The sequence below is a fragment of the Rhinatrema bivittatum genome, chromosome 15 (genome assembly GCF_901001135.1).
Source record: "Rhinatrema bivittatum chromosome 15, aRhiBiv1.1, whole genome shotgun sequence".
NCBI classification, from domain to species: Eukaryota; Metazoa; Chordata; class Amphibia; order Gymnophiona; family Rhinatrematidae; genus Rhinatrema; species Rhinatrema bivittatum.
The window spans coordinates 29,893,816-29,914,175 of NC_042629.1; the positions used below are offsets into that span (position 1 = coordinate 29,893,816).

The 20,360-nt window shown below is 43.3% G+C and overlaps 1 protein-coding gene across 1 annotated transcript in view; it reads left to right on the forward strand.

The window, feature by feature from the left end:
- The window catches only part of TMPRSS3 (transmembrane serine protease 3), a 121,846-nt gene extending 110,255 nt beyond the window's left edge, over window positions 1–11,591 (forward strand). Inside the window, exons 11-12 of the mRNA XM_029579209.1 lie at window positions 1,200–1,352; window positions 11,261–11,591. Coding sequence (XP_029435069.1) covers window positions 1,200–1,352; window positions 11,261–11,281 — 174 coding nt within the window. The 3' untranslated portion in view covers window positions 11,282–11,591. The remainder of the gene's footprint in view (window positions 1–1,199; window positions 1,353–11,260) is intronic.
- The last annotated feature ends 8,769 nt before the right edge of the window (window positions 11,592–20,360 follow it).

The following is a 20,360-nucleotide window of genomic DNA, read 5'->3' on the forward strand; positions in this document are numbered from 1 at the left end:
TTAAACTGTTATATGTAAAGCCTGTTGCTAAATTATTGTTTAACTGTAAACCGAGGTGATGTATAACTATACGTACCTCGGTATAAAAGAATCTATAAATAAATAAATAAATAAATAAACTGGGCGAACTGGCAATGGTGTGGACGCGCGCCCCTTTTAAAATCCCCCGACTTACATGGTAGAAGGTAGGATTTATGTGCCTAGGCCTACGCCCGCTTCAAATTGGGCGCACGTGTATGCGCGCACTCAGCCTATTTTATAACGCGCGCGCATATGCGCTCACAAGTTATGAAACGGCTGGGCGTGTGCTGACGGGTGCCAAAGAGGGCCCGCACGCTGGTTTGAGAGTTACCAGCCCTGGATCTAAATTTCCTTTGCTAATTATCTGCCCATGTCATAGAGTGACTATCTCCTTCGTGAAAATCGGTGCGTCCTGTGGTGCATTTACAGTCTGGAGTCATCTGCAAAATGGGGCAGTACTGCTCTTCATTCCTTTTTCTAGGTCATTGGTTCAAAAATATTAAAATGTCATTAAGTTCTGAAAAGCCTTCCACTGGGCCGCTGACCACACAGTCTAGCAATGGCCATCAATTAGGTCGTGATTTTATATCGCGTTTCGCTACGTCTTTTGCTATTTTAAATTGTGTCTGTATGTCATGTAAGCACCCCCAAACCTTGGAGGGTGCAGGATAGAAATAATTTTTAAATAAATACATTTATCCTATCCCTGTTCTTAGGGGGCAATGTTTATACAGCCCATGGTGCTTGCAAATCCACAGGTACGTTATAATTGGAAGGCCTGATTTTCAAAAGCATTTATATGCTAAAAACTGGGGTTTACATGAATAGATGCACTTTACTTATATACGTGAAAATTGCTACTTGTCCATAGGTTTTACCCACCTTAAGTGCAGTAAACACAAGGAAATGACCTTTGAAAATTGCTGCGATTGTATGTCACACTTAGTGTAACTCCTTTGAAAATTCACCTGACAGTGAGGGGGCATTTTTCGGTAGGGTTTTTCTACAGGTAAACACCTGCTTACCCATGGGAAAAAAACTTCGAAATTGACCCTGCCAATGTCTAACTCAGTAGCATTCCCCCACAAGCCCCTCTTTCCCTGGCTTAATATGGACTCAACTGCCTGTTGGTTCCTTTCTGATCTGCTGACATTTGCTTCATTTCTTTGGCCGTACAGGGGGACAGCGGTGGGCCCCTAGCGTGCGAGGACCAGACGGTCTGGAAGCTGACAGGAGCTACCAGCTGGGGACTGCGCTGCGCCGAGAAAAACAAGCCAGGGGTCTATTCGCGCATCACCTCGTTCCTGGACTGGATCCACGAACAAATGGAGGTTTGTGTTTTCGCTCTGACCCCTCCGTGGCGCATACACACCGTGCACCTAAGGCAAGCCACAGGGACATGTAAGGCAGCTGTTTCAATTCATACAAGGAACGTTCCTTTGGCTGGGAAACTGCAGCACTGCCAGGTTAAGAGGCTTTTGCATTTAAACGGGAGGGAAACATTTATTTATATGCTTTTTTGAATTAAGTGTAGCGTATGTGTATTCTTATGGCACCTGCCAAGCATGGTAGGCTGTGTAGGTAAGAAATCTTTCAGATAAATATATGCATGCCATTATAACTTCATAAATGGTTTTCTGAATAGTCTGCAAAATTTGCATATTTGTGAAACTACTTTTCATAGCAAGGCCAAGTTTTGCCATGTCGAATTTGCTTCATCAAATTTTCCTGAAATGTTTGTAGCTCTTAGCATTTTTTGAAAAAGGTAGAAATCCTGTTTCTGCTGTATTTCACGTTTTCCTCTAATATATTCATAATTGCAGTTACAGAAGAGGCCTTGGAAGGCTAAGAATAAGCTCTGAGGGCCATATACATGTATTATTTTCCTTTTATTACATCTAGCCCTGAGCAAGCTAGCATTCTCACCCAGCAGTCTGAGTTCTTGTTCCTGATTTGTCTGTGTCCACATTGGAATTTCTCTGTTCTTATCCCAAGCAATGAGGGATAGATACAATGGAGGCTGGGGATTTCAAAATAAGGGGCCACATGTGAGGACTGAGCCAACAAAGGCACAAAAATGTCAGCAATGGTTTGTTTGTGCAGAGAATTTATATTTGATCCAAATTCAAGGTTTGCACAATAATTCTCCCCAGGACTCCGTCACTGTGCCCTAAAAATAAAAAAAGTGTATATAAAATGCTATGAATCATTTAACCCATGCAGTTCTGACATTGTATAAGTTTTGCCCAAAGCATATATTTGACACCAGACATAAACTTGGGAGGAAAAATAAGCTTGTGGCTGCTTAAAGATGCAGAAATAACACTGCAGGATTTTGGCCTTATCAAATCTGCCCCTAGTTGTACACTTGATAGAAAACCACAAGTTATTGACGGTCAATGAAATAAAATTCCTTTCTTATGACTTGAAGTATACAGCCACCAGATGTTCAGTGGTGGGAGGAGGGTGTGTGCTATACTATGTGAACATGTTTGTATATGCTATGTATATACACCTAGATCTTATCATCCTGCTGACTTTCCCCAGATTAGTCTTGACCAAGAGAGAGAGAGAGAGCAGTTTCCAGAGATTATTTTTATCTGGTACTGGGAGTTTGATTGTGCAAGTGAATATTCAAATGAGCCAGGCATTCCTGGGTTCCAGTTCACAAAATAGTGCGCATACAGGCAGTTAACAGATTCAGGATTAACTGTTAAGTGTCTCCATTGGAAATCAAACAAGAGCCTTAAAAAAAACCCAAGAAAGCAGGAGGATGTTAAAAATTTAAACTGACCTTCTGCTAATAGCAATACATGTTGGAAATTAACCTGTATGTTAGCTGTTGTGGCCTGTGTGTTGGCTTTGACTGGCTGGGCTGGAAGTATCTGCCCAGGATATTGCTTGGGGTCCTTTTCTTGTCTGCTGATCTCCTGCACAGTGTGAACAGCATACAACACTACCCATCACTAACTATCCAGGGAGTATTATAGAAACATAGAAACATAGAAATGACAGCAGAAGAAGACCAAACGGTCCATCCAGTCTGCCCAGCAAGCTTTCACACTTTTTTTTTCATACTTTTCTGTTATTCTTGACCCTTTAAATACTTTTTTTGGTTCTATTTCCCTTTCACCCCCGCCATCATAGATAGCAGTGCTGGAGCTGCATCTAGTGAAGTATCCAGCTAATTGGTTTGGGGTAGTAACCGCTGTAATAAGCAAGCTACTTAATGCAGAAGAACAAAATGAGTTCTTTGCTTTGGTCTTTACTGAGGAGGATGTTAAAGAGATTCTCACCTTGAAAACTATCTTTGAAGGCAATGGTTCAGAGAAACTGTTGCAAATAACTGTGAAAGTGGAAAATGGAAGAGTAACTCTACAAACTAAAAATGACGAAATCACCAGTACTGGATGTATTCAATGCAGAGTTCTAAGAGAACTCAAATATGAAACTGCAATTTGTAAGCAATCATTATAATCAGCTACTGTGTCTGAAGACTGGAGGGTAGCCAATATAATGCCAGTTTTTAAAAAAGGGTTGCAGGTGTGACCTAGGAAACCAGAGACCAGTGAGCCTGCTGTTGGTGCCGAGCAGAATAGAGGAAGCTATTCTTAACAAAAGAATTGCTGGGTTTATGGAGAACTATGGGAGAACCCCTGCTGCTGCTGTGTATGGGAGAACATGCCTGGGAAAGTAAGAACACCCAGAAAGCAAGTCAGAGCAGCCCCCGAGGAAATCTTTTAAAAATTAAGTATTTGGGCAATTGTGTGTGATGGATGGCCATTACTAGCCCCTATCACCTGTGCAAGGGTGCTTTGGTACATTTTTATGTCCTGGGAAAACCACTGTGCTGGGGCTCCAGATCTTGAAAGAATCTAGTCCAGGTTTTACCTGAAGCTCACTGCAGACCATGTAACAGACCCAAAAGCATGAGTGCTAGCCTCATGGTCTTGGCCAATGATTTAACAACATCAATGAGGGAAATGCAGTGAAGTTCAATGAGTCCCAAAACAGCATGAAATCGGTTTTAGTATATACTTTTTATTGGCGGCAACTCCATTGCTTAAAGAGGCACAATTTAGGCTGGGTCCTCTTTAAGCAATGGAGTTGCCGCCAATAAAAAGTATATACTAAAACCGATTTCATGCTGTTTGGGGACTCATTGATCTTCACTGCATTTCCCTCGTTGATGTTATTGAATGCTTGAAGTGCAGTTTTTTGCTCCTGCATTTGTCTTGGCCAATTATATGCCAGCATAGGGACATTAAAAAAGTAAGGTGGCCAGCCCCTGCGGACCTTGTTTGGGACAGTGCAACTACTTTAAAAGATTATAGTAATTAAATAGAGGTAGCAGACACCTATGCCCTGACACTGGGAAAGTTGAGAGTGGCAGCACCAGGGGAATTAAGAATTTTTAAAAGTGGGTGACACTAGTGGAGCAAGGATCTGTTGTCTGAAGAAAAATAATTTGCACATGGAGACTGGCAGAGAAGACAGGAGGTTTTTGGAGGAGGCAGAAGTGCTGATCTCCATCTCTGCCAGACTCCAAAGAAAACTTGGTAGAGCCAGTCTGCACCAGACGGGAACAACCACAGGGAGGAACTATTTAGATTTAGGTACACAATGCTGGGTTTTGTATTAGAAATCACCATCTAGGAAAAGGATGTTGGAATCATTATGGACAATAGTTTGAATCCTCAACTCAGTGTGTGGTGGTAGCTAAGGAAGCAAATAGAATATTAGAATTTATTTGGAAAGAAAAAATGGAAATAATATAATGCATCTGTATCAATCTATGGTGGAAATGCCTTCCGGAGTATTGTGTGCAGTTCTGATTGCCACATCTCAGAATCAATATAACGGACCTAGAAAAGATATAGTAAAGGGCAACAAAAATGATAAAATGGATGGAACTGCTACTTTAAGAAGAAAGGCTCTTCAGCTTTGAGATGAATTATATGATAGAGATTTATGAAATCATGAGTGAGGCTGTACAGGAAAATAGGGAATGGTTATTTACCCTTTCAAACAATACTAAGATTAGGGGAAACTCCATGAAACTAAGAAGATTTAAAGCAAATTGGAGAAAGTATTTTTTCATTGAGTGAAAAAATACTTTCTCCAATTTATTTTAAATTTGCTACCTGTTAGTTTCATGTCATGTCCCCTAAACTTAGTTCTGTAGAATTTGTTGCTGATGTTGCATCTGTGGATCCTTGGGCCAAGGAAGTATTGGTGCTACCTGCAGGGAGGAGCCCTGCAGGTTCCCACCATTGGCAGGTGAACTCGGGTGAAGCAGAGACCCAATGGGAATTTCGCCTATACCAGCCCTCATTCTCCTTGGGTTGATCATTTGGATCCTGGGACCGGCAAGACTTAGGTTGGAGTCTCTGTTAGTGGCAGAAGTGGAGGTCCATGGATAGCTTAGGTCAAGGGCAGGCACCAGTCAGGCAAGTTCAAGGTCCAGGCAGGAGTCAGTCAGGTGATTTTGAGGACCAGGCAATGGTCATAGACAGCAATGGTCAGGCGTATCAGGAGTGAGGCAGAGATCAAAACCAGGAATCCATCTGAGGAAGGAGGAGAGGGGCAGATAAGTAGGATAGGCAGGTAAGGAGAAGAACAGGAGGGCAGTATGAAGGAGATGAGGACAGGAGACAAATCATAGACACCTGGATGAGGGCTGAAGACAAATGGATGAAGAACTAAAGACAAATTAGACAAAGAACTGAAGATAAGTTGGACGAAGACAGGAAATGCTGGATCTACATGTACTACTCAGGAGTAAAAGGGACCTGTTGCTGAGGCATCGAAGGGGAGCCAACAAGGGCCTTTTATAAACCTGAGCAAGTGAGGTCTTTGAGCCCTTTAAGCAGGATGACATCAGGCATGTGCGTGCCTTAGGAAGAACGGAGTCAGTCAGAGTCAGTGGTGTCCAGCTGCATGGAGCATTGTTGTTGACTCACCAGGAGAAGCCGCACCGCATCGGAGGCCAGTGGGAAGGCTTGGCCTTCTCTATCGTTCCTTGGTGTGTCCTCCTCTTGAGTCCTGTGTGCAGTACTGGTCACCATATCTTAGAAAAGATATTTCAGAATTAGAAAAGGTACAGAGAAGGGCGGCCAAAATGATAAAGGAGATGGAACAACTCCCTTATGATGAGAGGTTAAAGAGGTTAGGACTCTTTAACTTAGAGAAGAGACGGCTGAGGGGAGATATGATAGAGGTTTATAAAATAATGAGTGGAATGGAGCTAGTAAATGTTAATTGGTTGTTTACTCTGAAAAAAGTACAAAAACTAAGGGACACAAAATGAATTTACCAGGTGATACATTTAAAACCGATAAGAAAAAAACATTTTTTTCTCAATGAATAATTAAGCTCTGTAATTTGTTGCCACAAGATGTGGTAAAAGCTATTAGTGTAGCTGCATTTAAAAAAGGTTTGGACAAGTTCCTGGCGGAAAAGTCCATAAACCATTATGAAGGTGGAGTTGCAGAAATCCACTGCTTATTCCTATTATAAGCAGCTTGGAATCTCTTTACTCCTTTGGATCCCACCAGGTACTTGCGACCTGGATTGGCCACTGTTGGAAACAGGATACTGGGCTTGGTTGACCTTTGGTCTGACCCAGTATGGCAAGTCTTATGTTCTAATTATTAGCCAGGTAGACTTGGAAAAGCTACCACCTACCTATCCCTGAGAGCATGCAACAAGGAATGGATCTAACCTTTGGTTCTGCCAGGTTCTTGTGACATGGATTGACCACTGTTGGAAACAAGATGCTGGACCCAGCATGGCATGTCTTACGTTCTCATGTGCATCTGCTGTTGCATAGTTTTAAACTGATAAAGAACATTTATCTATCTCTTCACATTCTCTCAAATATCCCAAGATATGTATTGCTGATTCTGTTTATACGTCCCTGTTCCCATTTAAGCCTGTAGGAGCTGATAATATGTACAAATAATTCTTAAAATTCTCTCTGTTACATCAATGGTAGACCATTTCAAGGCTATATTGTGCTATACTACAAAGAGTGTTTCTCTTCTGTTTAGAGTAAATTAAACCTAAATGTAAAAGGGCATTATAGAATTGCCATACTGAGTCAGACCAGGAGTCCATGAAGTCCAGTATCCTGTTTCCAACAGTGGTCAATCCAAGTCACATGTACCTGGTTAGTTCCCAAACATTAAAAAGATCCCAAGCTACTAATGCTGGTAACAAGCAGCGGCTATTCCTTATTGATTATAGCAGTTTATGGACTTCTCCTCCAGAAACTTAGCCAAACCTTTTTTATACCCAGCTACACTAACTGCCTTAACCGCATGCTTTGGCAATGAATTCCAGAACGTAACTGTGCCTTGAGTAAAAAATAATTTTCTTCGATTTGTTTTAAATGTGCTACTTTCTAACTTAAGGAGTGTCCCCTAATCCTTCTGTTATCTGAAAGAGTAAATAACCAATTCACATTTACCTGTTCAAATCCTTTAATGATTTTGTAGACCTCTTATCATATCACTGCTCAGTCATCTTTTCTCCAAGCCTAAACAGCCCTAACCTCTTTTGCCTTTCCTCATAGGGGAGCCGTGTTGCATCCGTCGGTCGCAGACGGCTGCGACCACTCTGTGGTACCTCTCTCTCTCCTTTTTCCTCCTCTTTGGGTAAGATGGTTGCCTCCGGTGCCGAAACCCTCGGTGTCTCCAACTCAGCATGGGCGTTCAAGACCGCCGTGCTTCCTCCTGTGGCCGCCTAGGGCGTGCGAGCGCACGTTGCCTACACTCAAATACACATCATGGCGGAAACCTCGGGGACGTCCCCACCACATGACGTCAATACCTCCGGGTATTTAAAGCCTCTACAAACGCTACCACTTTGAGTTAGCAAGGACTTCGGTTCTAGCTTCTCTGACTGCTCTAAGCTGCTCGCTTAGACGCCTCACTACCCTCCGGGGATCTCGCTCCTTATGAAGCTCTTGACACCCACTCCTCGGGGGTCTCTCGCTTTCAACTTGCCCTTCGGTGTTCTACCTTACTTAAGACAACCGCTCCATGGGGGTCTTTCTCTCATTCTCTATTTCAGGATTGACTACCAGGTTTTCACTCCTCGAAGGCCTTCCGCTCTACTATACTGCACCTCGGACCACAGGTCCTACCATCCTCTCTACAGAAGGACGGCGCACTGCGCTCCCGTGAGTACCTTTATGATCTGGTACTCCAACTCCACCCACCGGGCTTGACGTTTGCCTGCATCGCGGGTTGCTGGCTATCTAGAACATCTGGGTGAGAATCCATCCTTATAGAGACTGTTGAATGTATTGGCACCTTACGGATCAGTGCCTTACCATTCTGCAGCATACCATCTACCTATAGCAGTACAATAAAGCTTTCCATCCTCTGAGTCTGCTATCTGAGTCTAGCCTATCGCTGTGGTTCCCACCGGGGCCCCTTCCCGTGGGAGGAGTCATCTCCACAGTGACCAAGGGTCCACAAATGTCTCAAACACAACAAGTCGGACTATGCCCTTTATCATTTTGGTCACCCTCCTCTGTACTTTATCCAGTGCAACTATATCTTTTTTTAGATGCAGCGACCAGAATTGTGCAGTGTTCAGGGTGCGGCCTCACCTTGGAGCGATACAGAGGCATTATGACATCCACGGTTTTATTCGCCATTCCCTTTCTAATAATTCCTAACATTCTGTTTGCTTTTTTGACCGCCACAGCACACTGAGCCGACAATTTCAATGTATTATTCACTATGACACCTAGATCTCTTTCCTGGGTGGTAGCTCCTAATATGGAACCTAACATTGTGTAACTACAGCAAAGGTTATTTTTCCCTATATGCATCACCTTGCACTTGTCCACAGTAAATTTAATCTGCCATTTGGACGCTCAATCTTCCAGTCTCACAAGGTCTTTCTGCAATTTATCACAATCCGCTTGTGATTTAACTACTTTGAATAATTGTGTGTCATCTGCAAATTTGATTACCTCACTTGTCTTATTCCTTTCCAATCATTTATAAATATATTGAAAAGCACCGGTCCAAGTATAGATCCCTAAGGCACTCCACTGTTTACCTTTTTCCACTGTAAAAACAGACCATTTAATCCTACTCTCTATTTTCTGTCTTTTGACTAGTTTGCAATCCACAAAAGGACATTGCCTCCTATCCCATGACTTTTTAGTTTTCTTAGAAGCCTTTCATGCGGAACTTTGTCAAACACCTTCTGAAAATCCAAATACACCACATCTACCGGTTCACCTTTATCCAATGTTTCTCCACCCCTTCAAAAAAAAGTAGCAGATTTGTGAGGCAAGACTTCCCTTTGGTAAATCCATGTTTGCTGTGTCCCATCAAATCATGTCTATCTAAATGTTCTGTGATTTTATTCTTTATAACAGTTTCCACGATTTTTCCTGGCTCACCAGTCTCTAGTTTCCCAAGTCATCTCTGGAGCCCTTTTTAAATATCGGGGTTACACTGGCCACCTTCCAGTCTTCAAGTACAAAGTTGATTTTAATGATAGGTTACCAACTAGGTCTGAAATTTCATTTTTGAGTTCTTTCAGAACCCTGGGATGTATACCATCTGGTCCAGGTGATTTACTACTCTTCAGTTTATCCATCTAGCCTACTATATTTTCCAGGTTCACCATGATTTGGTTCAGTTCATCTGAATCATCACCCTTGAAAACTGTATCCAGAATGGATATCTCCCTAACATCCACATATGTATACATCAAAGCAAAGAATTAATTTAGTATTTCCGTGATGGCCTTATCTTCCCTAAATGCCCCTTTAAACCCTTGATCATTTAAGAGTCCAACAAAACTCCCTTGCAGGCTTCCTGTTTCAGATATATTTTTAAAAGTTTTTATTATGAGATTTTGCCTCTTACAGCCATCTTCTTTTCAAATTCTCTCTTAGTCTGTCTTATCATTGTTTTATATCTAACTTGCCAATGCTTATGCTTTTTTCCTATTTTCACCTGAGGATAAAAAGTCATATATGTGACATTTGATTCAGAAGACTGGAAGGCCCCCCTCCCCCCTTGCTGCTGGATTGCTGCCTTTATGTTAAATTTGATTGAGTTCTTAATTAAGTTTATGTTGCTAAGAGAGTAGGAATGTGTAAATAAGAGTCCTTTAAATTTGTTTCTATATTCACTAGTTAATCTGGCAGTGATCTATTCTGCAATGGGATAATTAAACTCTTGATAAGGTCTGGGGTAATCCTATGTTTTAGATAAAAGGCTGATTGATTTTTAATGTGCAAGTGTTTCCTGCCAATAAATCAAAGGATTAGCTAGGGGCGGGTGGGAAGCAGAAAAAGACAAACCTACACAAATTGTAAGCTTTTTCCTACCTTTTGGCTTTCTTTGTATTATGTTAGGTCACCCAAAAAAGAACATTAGTCAAAATGTGATTATGCAGAATATAAAGCTTTTAAATAAATAAATAAATAAATAAATAAATAAAACCACAAAAAACATAGTTGACTAAAGATATTACCTTTCTTAGCCTACCCAGTACTTGAAGGTACAAGATTTCAGGTTTGCTGAGTTTCTTCCTTAAGCAATCTGGCCCCAATTCTAATTGTAATAATTGCCCGAGGAAGGAATCAAGACATTTTGGGGGTCAGCTGTTCAGGATGATTTTATATGGCAGATTTGGATTTGATTCCCAGACCTTTTTCCTGAACCTCAAGCCATTCAAGGCAAAAGAGGCTGTAGAGAGAGCATTTTCAATGCATGGGAGGAAGAGAGGGAAGGCATGCCACATCAGTGTTGCCTACTGGCTAGGTAAAGGCGCCTGTATCTTGGTGGAAGCCATGGTCTTTGCCTTTCAGCCACAGGACAGTTGCTGTAATAGCTGGACTAAAGGAGAAGATAAAAACTGGTGACTCTCTGCCATCCCAGGAAGCTGCAAATGAAGACCCTTGCTATAGTAGCCCTAGTTGGCACCGGTTGTGACAGAGCTGACTGTTATTAATAATTATGGTAAAGTTTTTTGTAAGTCCAAAAAGTTTTCATGAATACTAACAAAATGAAAATATAATTTTTCACAATCCATATTTGGAATTATCTAATCACTACGTCAGTCATCCTCCATTGTATGAATACTAAAGCAAGAAAACTGGGTGTGCTATCATCAATTATGTAATACTCCCCCCCCCCTTATGATAATGTGAGAGGAAACTTGTAATGTTCCTGGTTTGTTTGGGTTTTTTTATGTTCAGAGAGAAGAACGGAAAGCATGATATTCTATACTGATCTTCTGGATGATGTCAATCCTAACCCTGCTCTTCAGAAAAAATAGTTGCATCGCTTGTTCAGTATAGTTGCGAAGACCCAAGAACAAGCAGCTGGAGCCACTGCATTGCTGGTATGCTGGGAGAGACTCCTGTACTATCAGCTCTTCATAGCCTGATGCACCTGGTGTTGCAGACACAGAACGTTACAAAGGTTGTCTAAGGTATAAATGACAGTCTTGCTCCCATTGGTTTAAAAGAATACTCAGCCTGGCCTGTTGTAAACAGTGTTTCACACTCCAGTCTGCCATGTATAATAAATAAGCACCTACTGTGGACATTCTGACTGGGGATTGGTCTCCTTTCTTAAAATGAAGTGAATAAATTCATACTAAGTGATAGAAAGGCTCCCCTGCAGTGTGGGAGAGGTGAATCCGATTCCAGGAGGGAGTGGGCTGCTCTGGCGCTGCCGGCCTGAGAGCGAAGGTGAGGACCCGGTCACAAGACGTGCGACCGGAACCGCAACAAAGTCTGGGGGAACTGGGGGGGGGGGGGGAGTTCAGGCTGCAGAACCAGGAGGGTCTCGATGACCTGGAGAAGGACTGGGCGAATTGCTGGAGTAATTGGTAAAACTGTTAATTTCATTTACATGTGCATGTTTTAAAATATACAGGTTTGTGCGAGTAAGTCCCACTTTATTTTTGCACGTAAAATAAACGTGCAAATTTTTAAAAAACAGGTAGGAAAAGTATGCATGCTCAGTGCATTGAAAACCTCAGGGGTAAGCATATATATGCACGTAGGTTGCGGGGTAAAGATATGCATGTGTGTGATACGCACGAGTTGAAAAACACTATGGTAAAATTACACGCAGCCACTAACGCGCACCTCTACCAACGTGCACAATTGTTTGAACGTTATCCTCCCTGGTTTTGCCACAGCAGATCAGTCGACTGGATTAGGAAGCCACCTCTAACTGGGTGCCAGGGGATTTCCCAGCACGTTTTGCTTCTTGGCACCCCTGGACCTTGGATTGCTCTGGGGCTCAGTAGTCAGAAGCTGCTCAGATATTTTTTCTTTTTTTTTAGGGAGAGCAGGGTTTCTTGGCCTCTCTTTTCCCTTCATTTCCCAGGCAGCAGGATGTACCAGGGGTATGGGAAGGCAAAGCCAGACCTGGGCAAGATGCACCCAGAGTTGACTCCAACAACAGCAGTGGCCCAGCCACCTGCTCCTTGAGGACAGCAAATGACTGCCTCACTTGTTTTGGCCTCCATTCAGGACTACCTACAAAGGGAGTGGAGATTTAAGGTAAAGGGAAGAGCATTCTACAATAGTACCTGGCAGTTTTGTAAAATTAGTATAAAGGGAAGGCCATGAACACAATCACTCTCAAATAAAAGAATAATACTTTGAGCAGAGAGAGCCAGTTTTTTTTTTAGCAAAAATGTGCACTTTAATGGCATGCAAATGGCCCATGAGTAAACAAGCATGCTTTTCCTATTAGGAAATGCTACATCAATGCATCTTGCATTGATGTAGCATTTCTAGAAGAAAATCCACACTAAAAAATAGCACAGGTTTTATTGTGTGCTTTATTACATCGACCCCTTAGCCAGCTAGATCCCTTTGAAAACTGACTCACATGTGACTGAAGTATTGCCCATTGTGTGCTATTGACATTTTTTATAGCATTATGGAAACATAAGAACATAAGAAATTGCCATACTGGGTCAGGCCAAGGGTCCATCAAGCCCAGTATCCTGTTTCCGATAGTGGCCAATCCAAGTCAGAAGTACCTGGCAAGTACCCAAACATTAAATAAACCTTAAATAAATCTCAAGCTACTACTGCCTAATAATTAATAGCAGTTTATGGATTTTTCCTCTCGGAACCTATCCAAACCATTTTTAAACCCAGTTACATTAACTGCTGTAACCACATCCTCTGGCAATGAATTCTAGAGCTTACCGTATTTTTCGCTCCATAAGACGCACTTTTTTTCCCCCAAAAATGGGGAGAAAATGTGGGTGCGTCTTATGGAGCGAATGTAGCAGCTCTCCCTCTCGCGCGCCGTCCCCCGCCTCCTCCCAACTCCGCCCAATCAGCATGGTGGTGTAGGCGTGTGTATTCTGCCGGCGGAACTTGAGCTCCCTGCCGGTCTGCTGTTCCCGCGGTGCAGCTTGCTGCGAGGGTCGCCGCGGCGCAGGTCAGACATCACCTGTTTGACCTGCATGGGCTACGGAGGCCCTTCCAGTTCAGACGGCTGGCATTTGACCTGCGCCGCGGCGACCCTCGCAGCAAGCTGCACCGCGGGAACAGCAGACCGGCAGGGATCTGTTTGAACTGGAGGGGACTCCGTAGCCCACGCGGTTTAAACAGGTGATGACTGACCTGCGCCACGCCGATCTTGCAGTGAGATGCACCCGGAACCGGCAGGGAGCTCGGGCTCTGCCGTCGGAGGCTCTCACTTGCAGTCCAAAGTAAGAACTTCACTCGTTGTGGTTTGGATGTATTGGAGGGTCATGGGGGTGGTATACTGCCTAGGATGGAGGACACATGACACAGACCAGCAAATATAATTACTGCCTGTGCTGATTAAGTGACTACCTGTTGAAATATTAGGAGCAATTGCTCTCCTAATCAATGTAATATAGCCCTGACTATTTATTATTGAACTCTGGAGCAGTCATGAAAGTTTAAAATAACTGGTGTGAGAGAGATGTGTATGAGGGAGAGTCTGAGTGTGTGATTGTCTGTGGGTATGTGTATAAGTGAAGAGAGCTAGTGAATGTGAAAGAGCCTATGTATGTATGTGAGGGACAGAAAACCAGTGAGTGTGAGTACCTGTGTGGATGTTCTCTGCCTTACTATAAAAAAACAAAACAAAAAAAAATCCCACGGACGGCCACCAGGGGGGAGCTCCGTACAGAGCCCATCATGGGGACAGAATTTTTTTTTTCTTAATTTCCTCCTCTAAATCCTAGGTGCGTCCTATGGTCAGGTGCGTCTTATAGTGCGAAAAATACGGTAACTATATGCTGAGTGAAAAAGAATTTTTTTCAATTAGTCTTAAATTTGCTACTTGCTAACTTCATGGAGTGCTCCCTAGTCCTTCTATTATCTGAGAGAGTAAATAGCCGATTTACATTAATTTGTTCAAGTCCTTTCATGATTTTGTAGACCATTGTTAGGTTGACTTCTGTCAAGAGGAAAGTTTACTGTTGTATGTGCACCACAGGCTAGTATCTCAGGCATGAACAAAGGGGCGCACAAAGGGGCAAGCTCCTTTGTTGCATTTCTTCGTTTGCAGACCTCTCGGTGCAAGAGCCTCCGGCATCATCGCCACAATATTCAGATCGGTGGGTGGACTGTGGGCGGGAAGCCACTGTGGTGCTGGCTGGTCCATCCTCTCCTACCTCATTCCCAGGGTAGGAGCACTCCCAGAGCATCCTGGCCGCAGCCCCTGGTGCAGGTGAGTGGTGCTGGAGTAGCAGCCTACCTGGCTGAGCTTCTCTCTCCTGTGCCACCACCATGATCTTCAGGTCAGGTAGGAAGGCTGGCGGTGGATCCCCTTTGCCACTATACTTGCCCTCTTCTTAGTGATGCATATTTTTTAGTGGAAGTGCACAATGAAATTCTTGCTTATCAAGCATTTCACTGAAAGTAGACTTTCCTTCAGATCTGGCACATACATTACATCTTTCATGAGAATTTTGAACCTGTGTACAGCAGTGGTGAAACATCTTAGCCCCTCTTCTCCCTTTCCAATTATAGGAATACATTTTCCACCTGCTAAGAATACATTTTTCAGACTATGCTAAATTTCTATGAAAACATCTTTATTGGTTGTCATGTGGCTTATTGCTCTTGAATCAAAACACCAAATCTGCCAGGTTGCTTCTCTCAGGGGCAGATTTTAAAACCTGCACGTGCGGCCTACATTTGTGCGTGCACAAATGTAGGCGCACAAATGTACGCCCAATTTTATAACATGCGCGTGCAGCTGCACGTATGTTATAAAATCCAGAGTTGGCACACGCAAAGAGGTGTACACTGGTGCACTTTGCACGCACCGAGCCCTAGGGGAGCCCCGATGGATTTCCCCATTCCCTCCGAGGCCACTCCGAAATTGGAGCGGCCTCGGAGGGAACTTTCCTTCTGCCCCCCCACCTTCCCCTCCCTTCCTCTATCTTACCCACCCCCCAGCCCTTCCTAAATCCCCCCCCCACCTTTATTTTGTTATTTGCCAGAGGCAGGCGTAACTTCCACGAGCCGGCCACTGTGCCGGAGACCTCGGTCCCGCCCCGGCCCCTTTCACAAAGCCCCGGGACATGTGTGTGTCGCCGGGCCAATGCAAAATAGGCTCGGCGTGTGCAGGAGGATTTATGTGCATAACCCTTTTAAAATCTGCCCCTCAGTGAATTTAAAACTGCAGTTCCATAACCACCCAGCTTTCATTCCGTTTCAAATTTTCTGATCACAGTCTTAATGATTTCCTTTGTCTCTGTGACTATCTGGGATTCAGATTTGCAAGCTGGATAGTTCATTTTCAAATTCCCTGCCTTTTTGAAGTGCTAGCAGACCTTGGGTTGTGACCACTCATCAGCTACACCCTTTTCTGGACTGTGTTCACCCATTAGCCTTCCCCCTGCAGTGAGAGGAGTTTGAAAATCTTTTGTCTTTTTCTCTCCCTCCCTCAAGCTAAACTGCCTCTGTTGCTGGCCTCTGTATCTCCTTCAGTTCTACATTCTGATCTGATTTCTAATGCATTTATTAAATGATCATATGAATCAGGCAAGCTGCACAGTAATGCTGGTGACCCACAATTATGTTCTCCCAAGTATCTCAGTCTCTCTGTGATTGCTACCACAGCATTAATATGTTCCAATTTTTCTTGGGTCTTTTTCTTCCTTAGACTGTATAATTTGTGAAGCAGAAACAGTTTGCTATTTAAATTATATCTTTCATATAATCTCTTTAATGATCCCACATCTTCTTTCCACAAGAAATCATAATCTTTGTCTGCATATGTTCTCATCCCAGTCCTCTGCATTTACAGTAGGTCTGCCTTGCATAATCACATCCCATAGTTTATCCTTATTCAGCAACATGACCATTTTAAACTTTCATATCTGATAATGGCTTGCATTTAATTTAGTTATAGCTACCATATAGCTACCATGGATTCTACCATAGACTCTGGGGTCTATGGTAGAATCCATGTTCTCTGAGCTAGTTAACTTTTTTTGGTTCAACTTACAGTTCCTTTTGGTTAGGTCAGCAGGGTGGTAGTTTTAGGTCCTTTGTCTCCCCTGAGCACTCTGCTTTGTAGCTTTTTCCCTGAGTTTGCAATCTGGAGTGTCTACTGGATCAGTGCAGCTTGTGTCGCAAACCTCTTTTCTGGATCCTCAGCCTTCTCTGGCCCATTACTTATTGTCAGAATAGTACCAGCCTGACCCATTCTTGTTCAAGATCTGAAGTGGGTGTATGCAGTGGAGAACCCTGACTCTCTAAAGTCAAAATGCTTACTGTGAAGTTGAAATAACTCGGCACTCTTTTATGGTAGCATGCAAGGATACTTTACATGTAAAACTAGTATAGAAAAATAATTCATGGTTACATGGTTCTCTTCATGAGAGGTTGCGCTAATATGATTGGACATAATAGCAGGGAGAAAGAGCAGCAGACTCAGGCTAACTCAGGTTACAATCAATTTAGGTAAACCTTAAAGTCCCAGCCCCCTCCGTTGCAGGATCAAGTGACAGAAGTGGGGAATGTTAAGCCCTTGCTGTACAGTGTAAAGTGTAACCTTTTGCTAATGGTCCTACAACAGTTTTATCATCAATTCCCCCACCTCTAAGGATCGTTTGTACTAGTCTCTTTTTTTTTTAATTATATTAATGATTTTATGTCCACCGTCTCTTATGGCAGATCATTCCTTGCAACCACCACCCTTTCAACAAACAAATCTTGTCTTATATTACTCTTGTGAATACCATCTGTCGTGATAAATTTGCAAAAGGCTTACAGGGTCATTTATCAAATTGCATTGAGGGCCTAATGCACTCACGTGATAAATAGCACAAAGCAAGGTAGCATGCAAATTTTATTTTTAATATGCAAGTGGAAGGAGTTAATGCAAATTAGGCTCTCCTACTGCATTCTACAGTACACAATACACAATAATGTGGGATTTAATGTGGGAAATAACTACACCTTTTTTTAAGTTAGAGGGGGGAAAAAAGTTTTTATCATGCGACAGCAGCTGCTGTCGTGCATCGCGGCTATTATTGCGGGCAATAAAATTAGGCCTTTTATCAGACACACCTACCAAGCCTCCTGGGCCAATAAAAACACCATTTCTTACTTGGCCTGTTTTCCTAAAGCTACTAAGTTTGGAGTGAGTTTATTTGTAGTGAGATACTGGTTGCTTCAGGATACTAGGCGCAGACAATAAGAAGAGCAACAACAAGAACAACAACAGGCAAGGGAAGTTCAAACCCCTCCTAGGGAAGTCCATGCACTAAAGCCAGAGCCACTGGCCCCACAGGGAGAGCATCGGGACCCATAACAGCGCTTGCCACATAGGCGGGCCTGGTGGAGATACAGGGAGCGCATTTTTCCTCCACAAACCACATTGCTGGGCATGCCAGAAGAATATGTGGTTAGCAAGTATCACCTCAGTTCTCAGGCTATCCTGGAATTATAAGGAAAACAAAAAAGGAATAGATGCCTTGATCTTTTCCAATGTTTATTAAAATAGAGACGTGTTCATGTATTGCCCGACTCAGGCCGAGTTTCGCAGCTTAACAGCCGCTGCCTCAGGGACTTGAACACTTCAAATTCAAAGATGAAACTCAGCAATTTTAGTTTCATCCAGTGAACAACAATTGTCTGACCAACTTTCAGAAAAACGCACTGCACACAGTCCTGATTTCTTCAATCATTGAAAGTTAAGCTGTTAAGCTGCGAAACTCGGCCTGAGTCGGGCAATACATGAACACGTCTCTATTTTAATAAACATTGGAAAAGATCGAGGCATCTATTCCTTTTTTGTTTTCCTGACGGCTATCATAGATCGCCTACCTCTTTGCTTTCTTGGACTATCCTGGAATTATATCAAGAAATCAGAGGGGACCTGCATTCAGTCATAGAAAAGGTTCCACATTATACTGGGCCTCATCAAACTCTTGTCTGCCCTGCATTTCATGGCCTCCGGCTTCTTCCAAATGATTGTCGGGGTCATCGGGGGGGGGGGGGGGGGGGAATGTCCCAAACCTCTTTTCCCGCTGTCTGGGGCAGGTTATAACAGCTCTACGTGAACGTATTAATCACTACATAGCATTCCCTCAGGACAGGCAGAACTTGATGGATATCAAGAGAGGCTTTTATGCCACTGCCAACTTTCCAAATGTAGTGGGAGCTATTGACTGCACTCACATAGCCATCATCCCACCCCGAGGCAGGGAGGAAATCTACTGCAACAGAAAGCTCTTCCACTCCCTCATCGTACAAGTGATCTGTGACGCTCAAATGCACATCGGTCACATGGTGGCCAGGTACCTGGGAGCCACCCACGGTTCCTTTATACTTAGATAATCGGGCCTGTTTGACAATTTTGAGGTCAGCCTCTACAGTGACAGTTGGCTTGTAGGTAAGAGAGATGCTTCTTTCTCTATTCCCTCTCTGGCTATGTGTTTCCAGCAAACGGCATGAATATGGGGGGGGGGGAGGGCTGTGGGGGATATGACAGCATTGGTTACATGACAAGTAGCTTGTACAGGTTGGTCTACAAGCAGTCGCACCGGGGCCCAGCTTTCTCTCTTCATGCTAGCGAGGACTGCTAACGTGGTATGCCCAAATAATGCACTTGTCACAAAACTTGATGGGTGACAGGGCCACTACACATTTTCTAGGGGTTCACTGTAAAGAATTGCCTTTTACAATACTCCCATTTGGAGCAGTGGAAATCTCATGTGTTAATCACAACCTTTTAGTGTCCATACTGCAGGGACTCCCAGATCAGGTGTGCCCTATTAGTGATGAGTCAGCCAGGATGTCAGCCACAGTTTGGCCCATCACAGGTACAATCGAAGCTGCAGCCTGTGCATTTTGGCCCTAGCATATTCACGGTGTCAGGTCAGACAAATGTGTATCTCTGGAGGACATACTGCAGAACAGCCAGGGACTTGCACACTCATACCATGAGATTGATGTTTTATTGGTATGACATGTGTGGCAGCTGGGATGTACAGCTTCAGGGTTTGATGAGTGCTCAAAATGGGTAGCGATTGCTTCATTGTGAGGGACATGCACACATTTGGTTGGAACTCCAGAGGCAGTTTCCCATCCAGTGCTCCCTCCATGTGACAGGGGCCGGCCAATGGCACGGATACCCTGTCACATGGTAAGGGCAAAGGCCATCGGCGCCATTTTTATTAGTGGCAGCCGACGGCCCAAGAGCAGGAGATCGCTCCCGGGACCCCCACTGGACCACCAGGTACCTGTAAAATGATTTTTGGGGGTCGGGAGGGTGGGGGAAGCTAAGAGATTAGTTTTAAAGGGTCGGGGTGGGTTTTTTGTTTATCGGCTCAGGCGGAGCCGATAAACAAAACCGCGATCGGGCTGGACGAAAACCAAAAACACGATGTGAATCAGAACCAGAATCCAAACCGATTCTGGTTCCGATTCACATCTCTAGTTAATAAGGGAAGACCATTGTTAAGTTCATCACCAGGAACCAGATAATGCACTCTTATGAAGGAGATAGATCTCTCTAAGTTTGTTATAATTATCCTATAGCCAAATTGCTTATTCTTATATACTATACTTATATTTATACTTGAAGTTTTGTAAACTTGGATCCTTTTTAGAGGGCTTGCTAGACAGGTATGGAAAATTTTTATTTTCTTGTTGAGTTATTAATAGGTGGACATCTCTCTGTTTCTATTTCTGTTACCTGTAATTCTACTCAAGAATGTATTGCTTGATGTTTCATTATGTAGAAAGAATAAATAGATAAAAAAAAAAGAAATCACATACACTTTGTCTTGTGCAATCAGATAATATATTCAATAAATGCGACCAT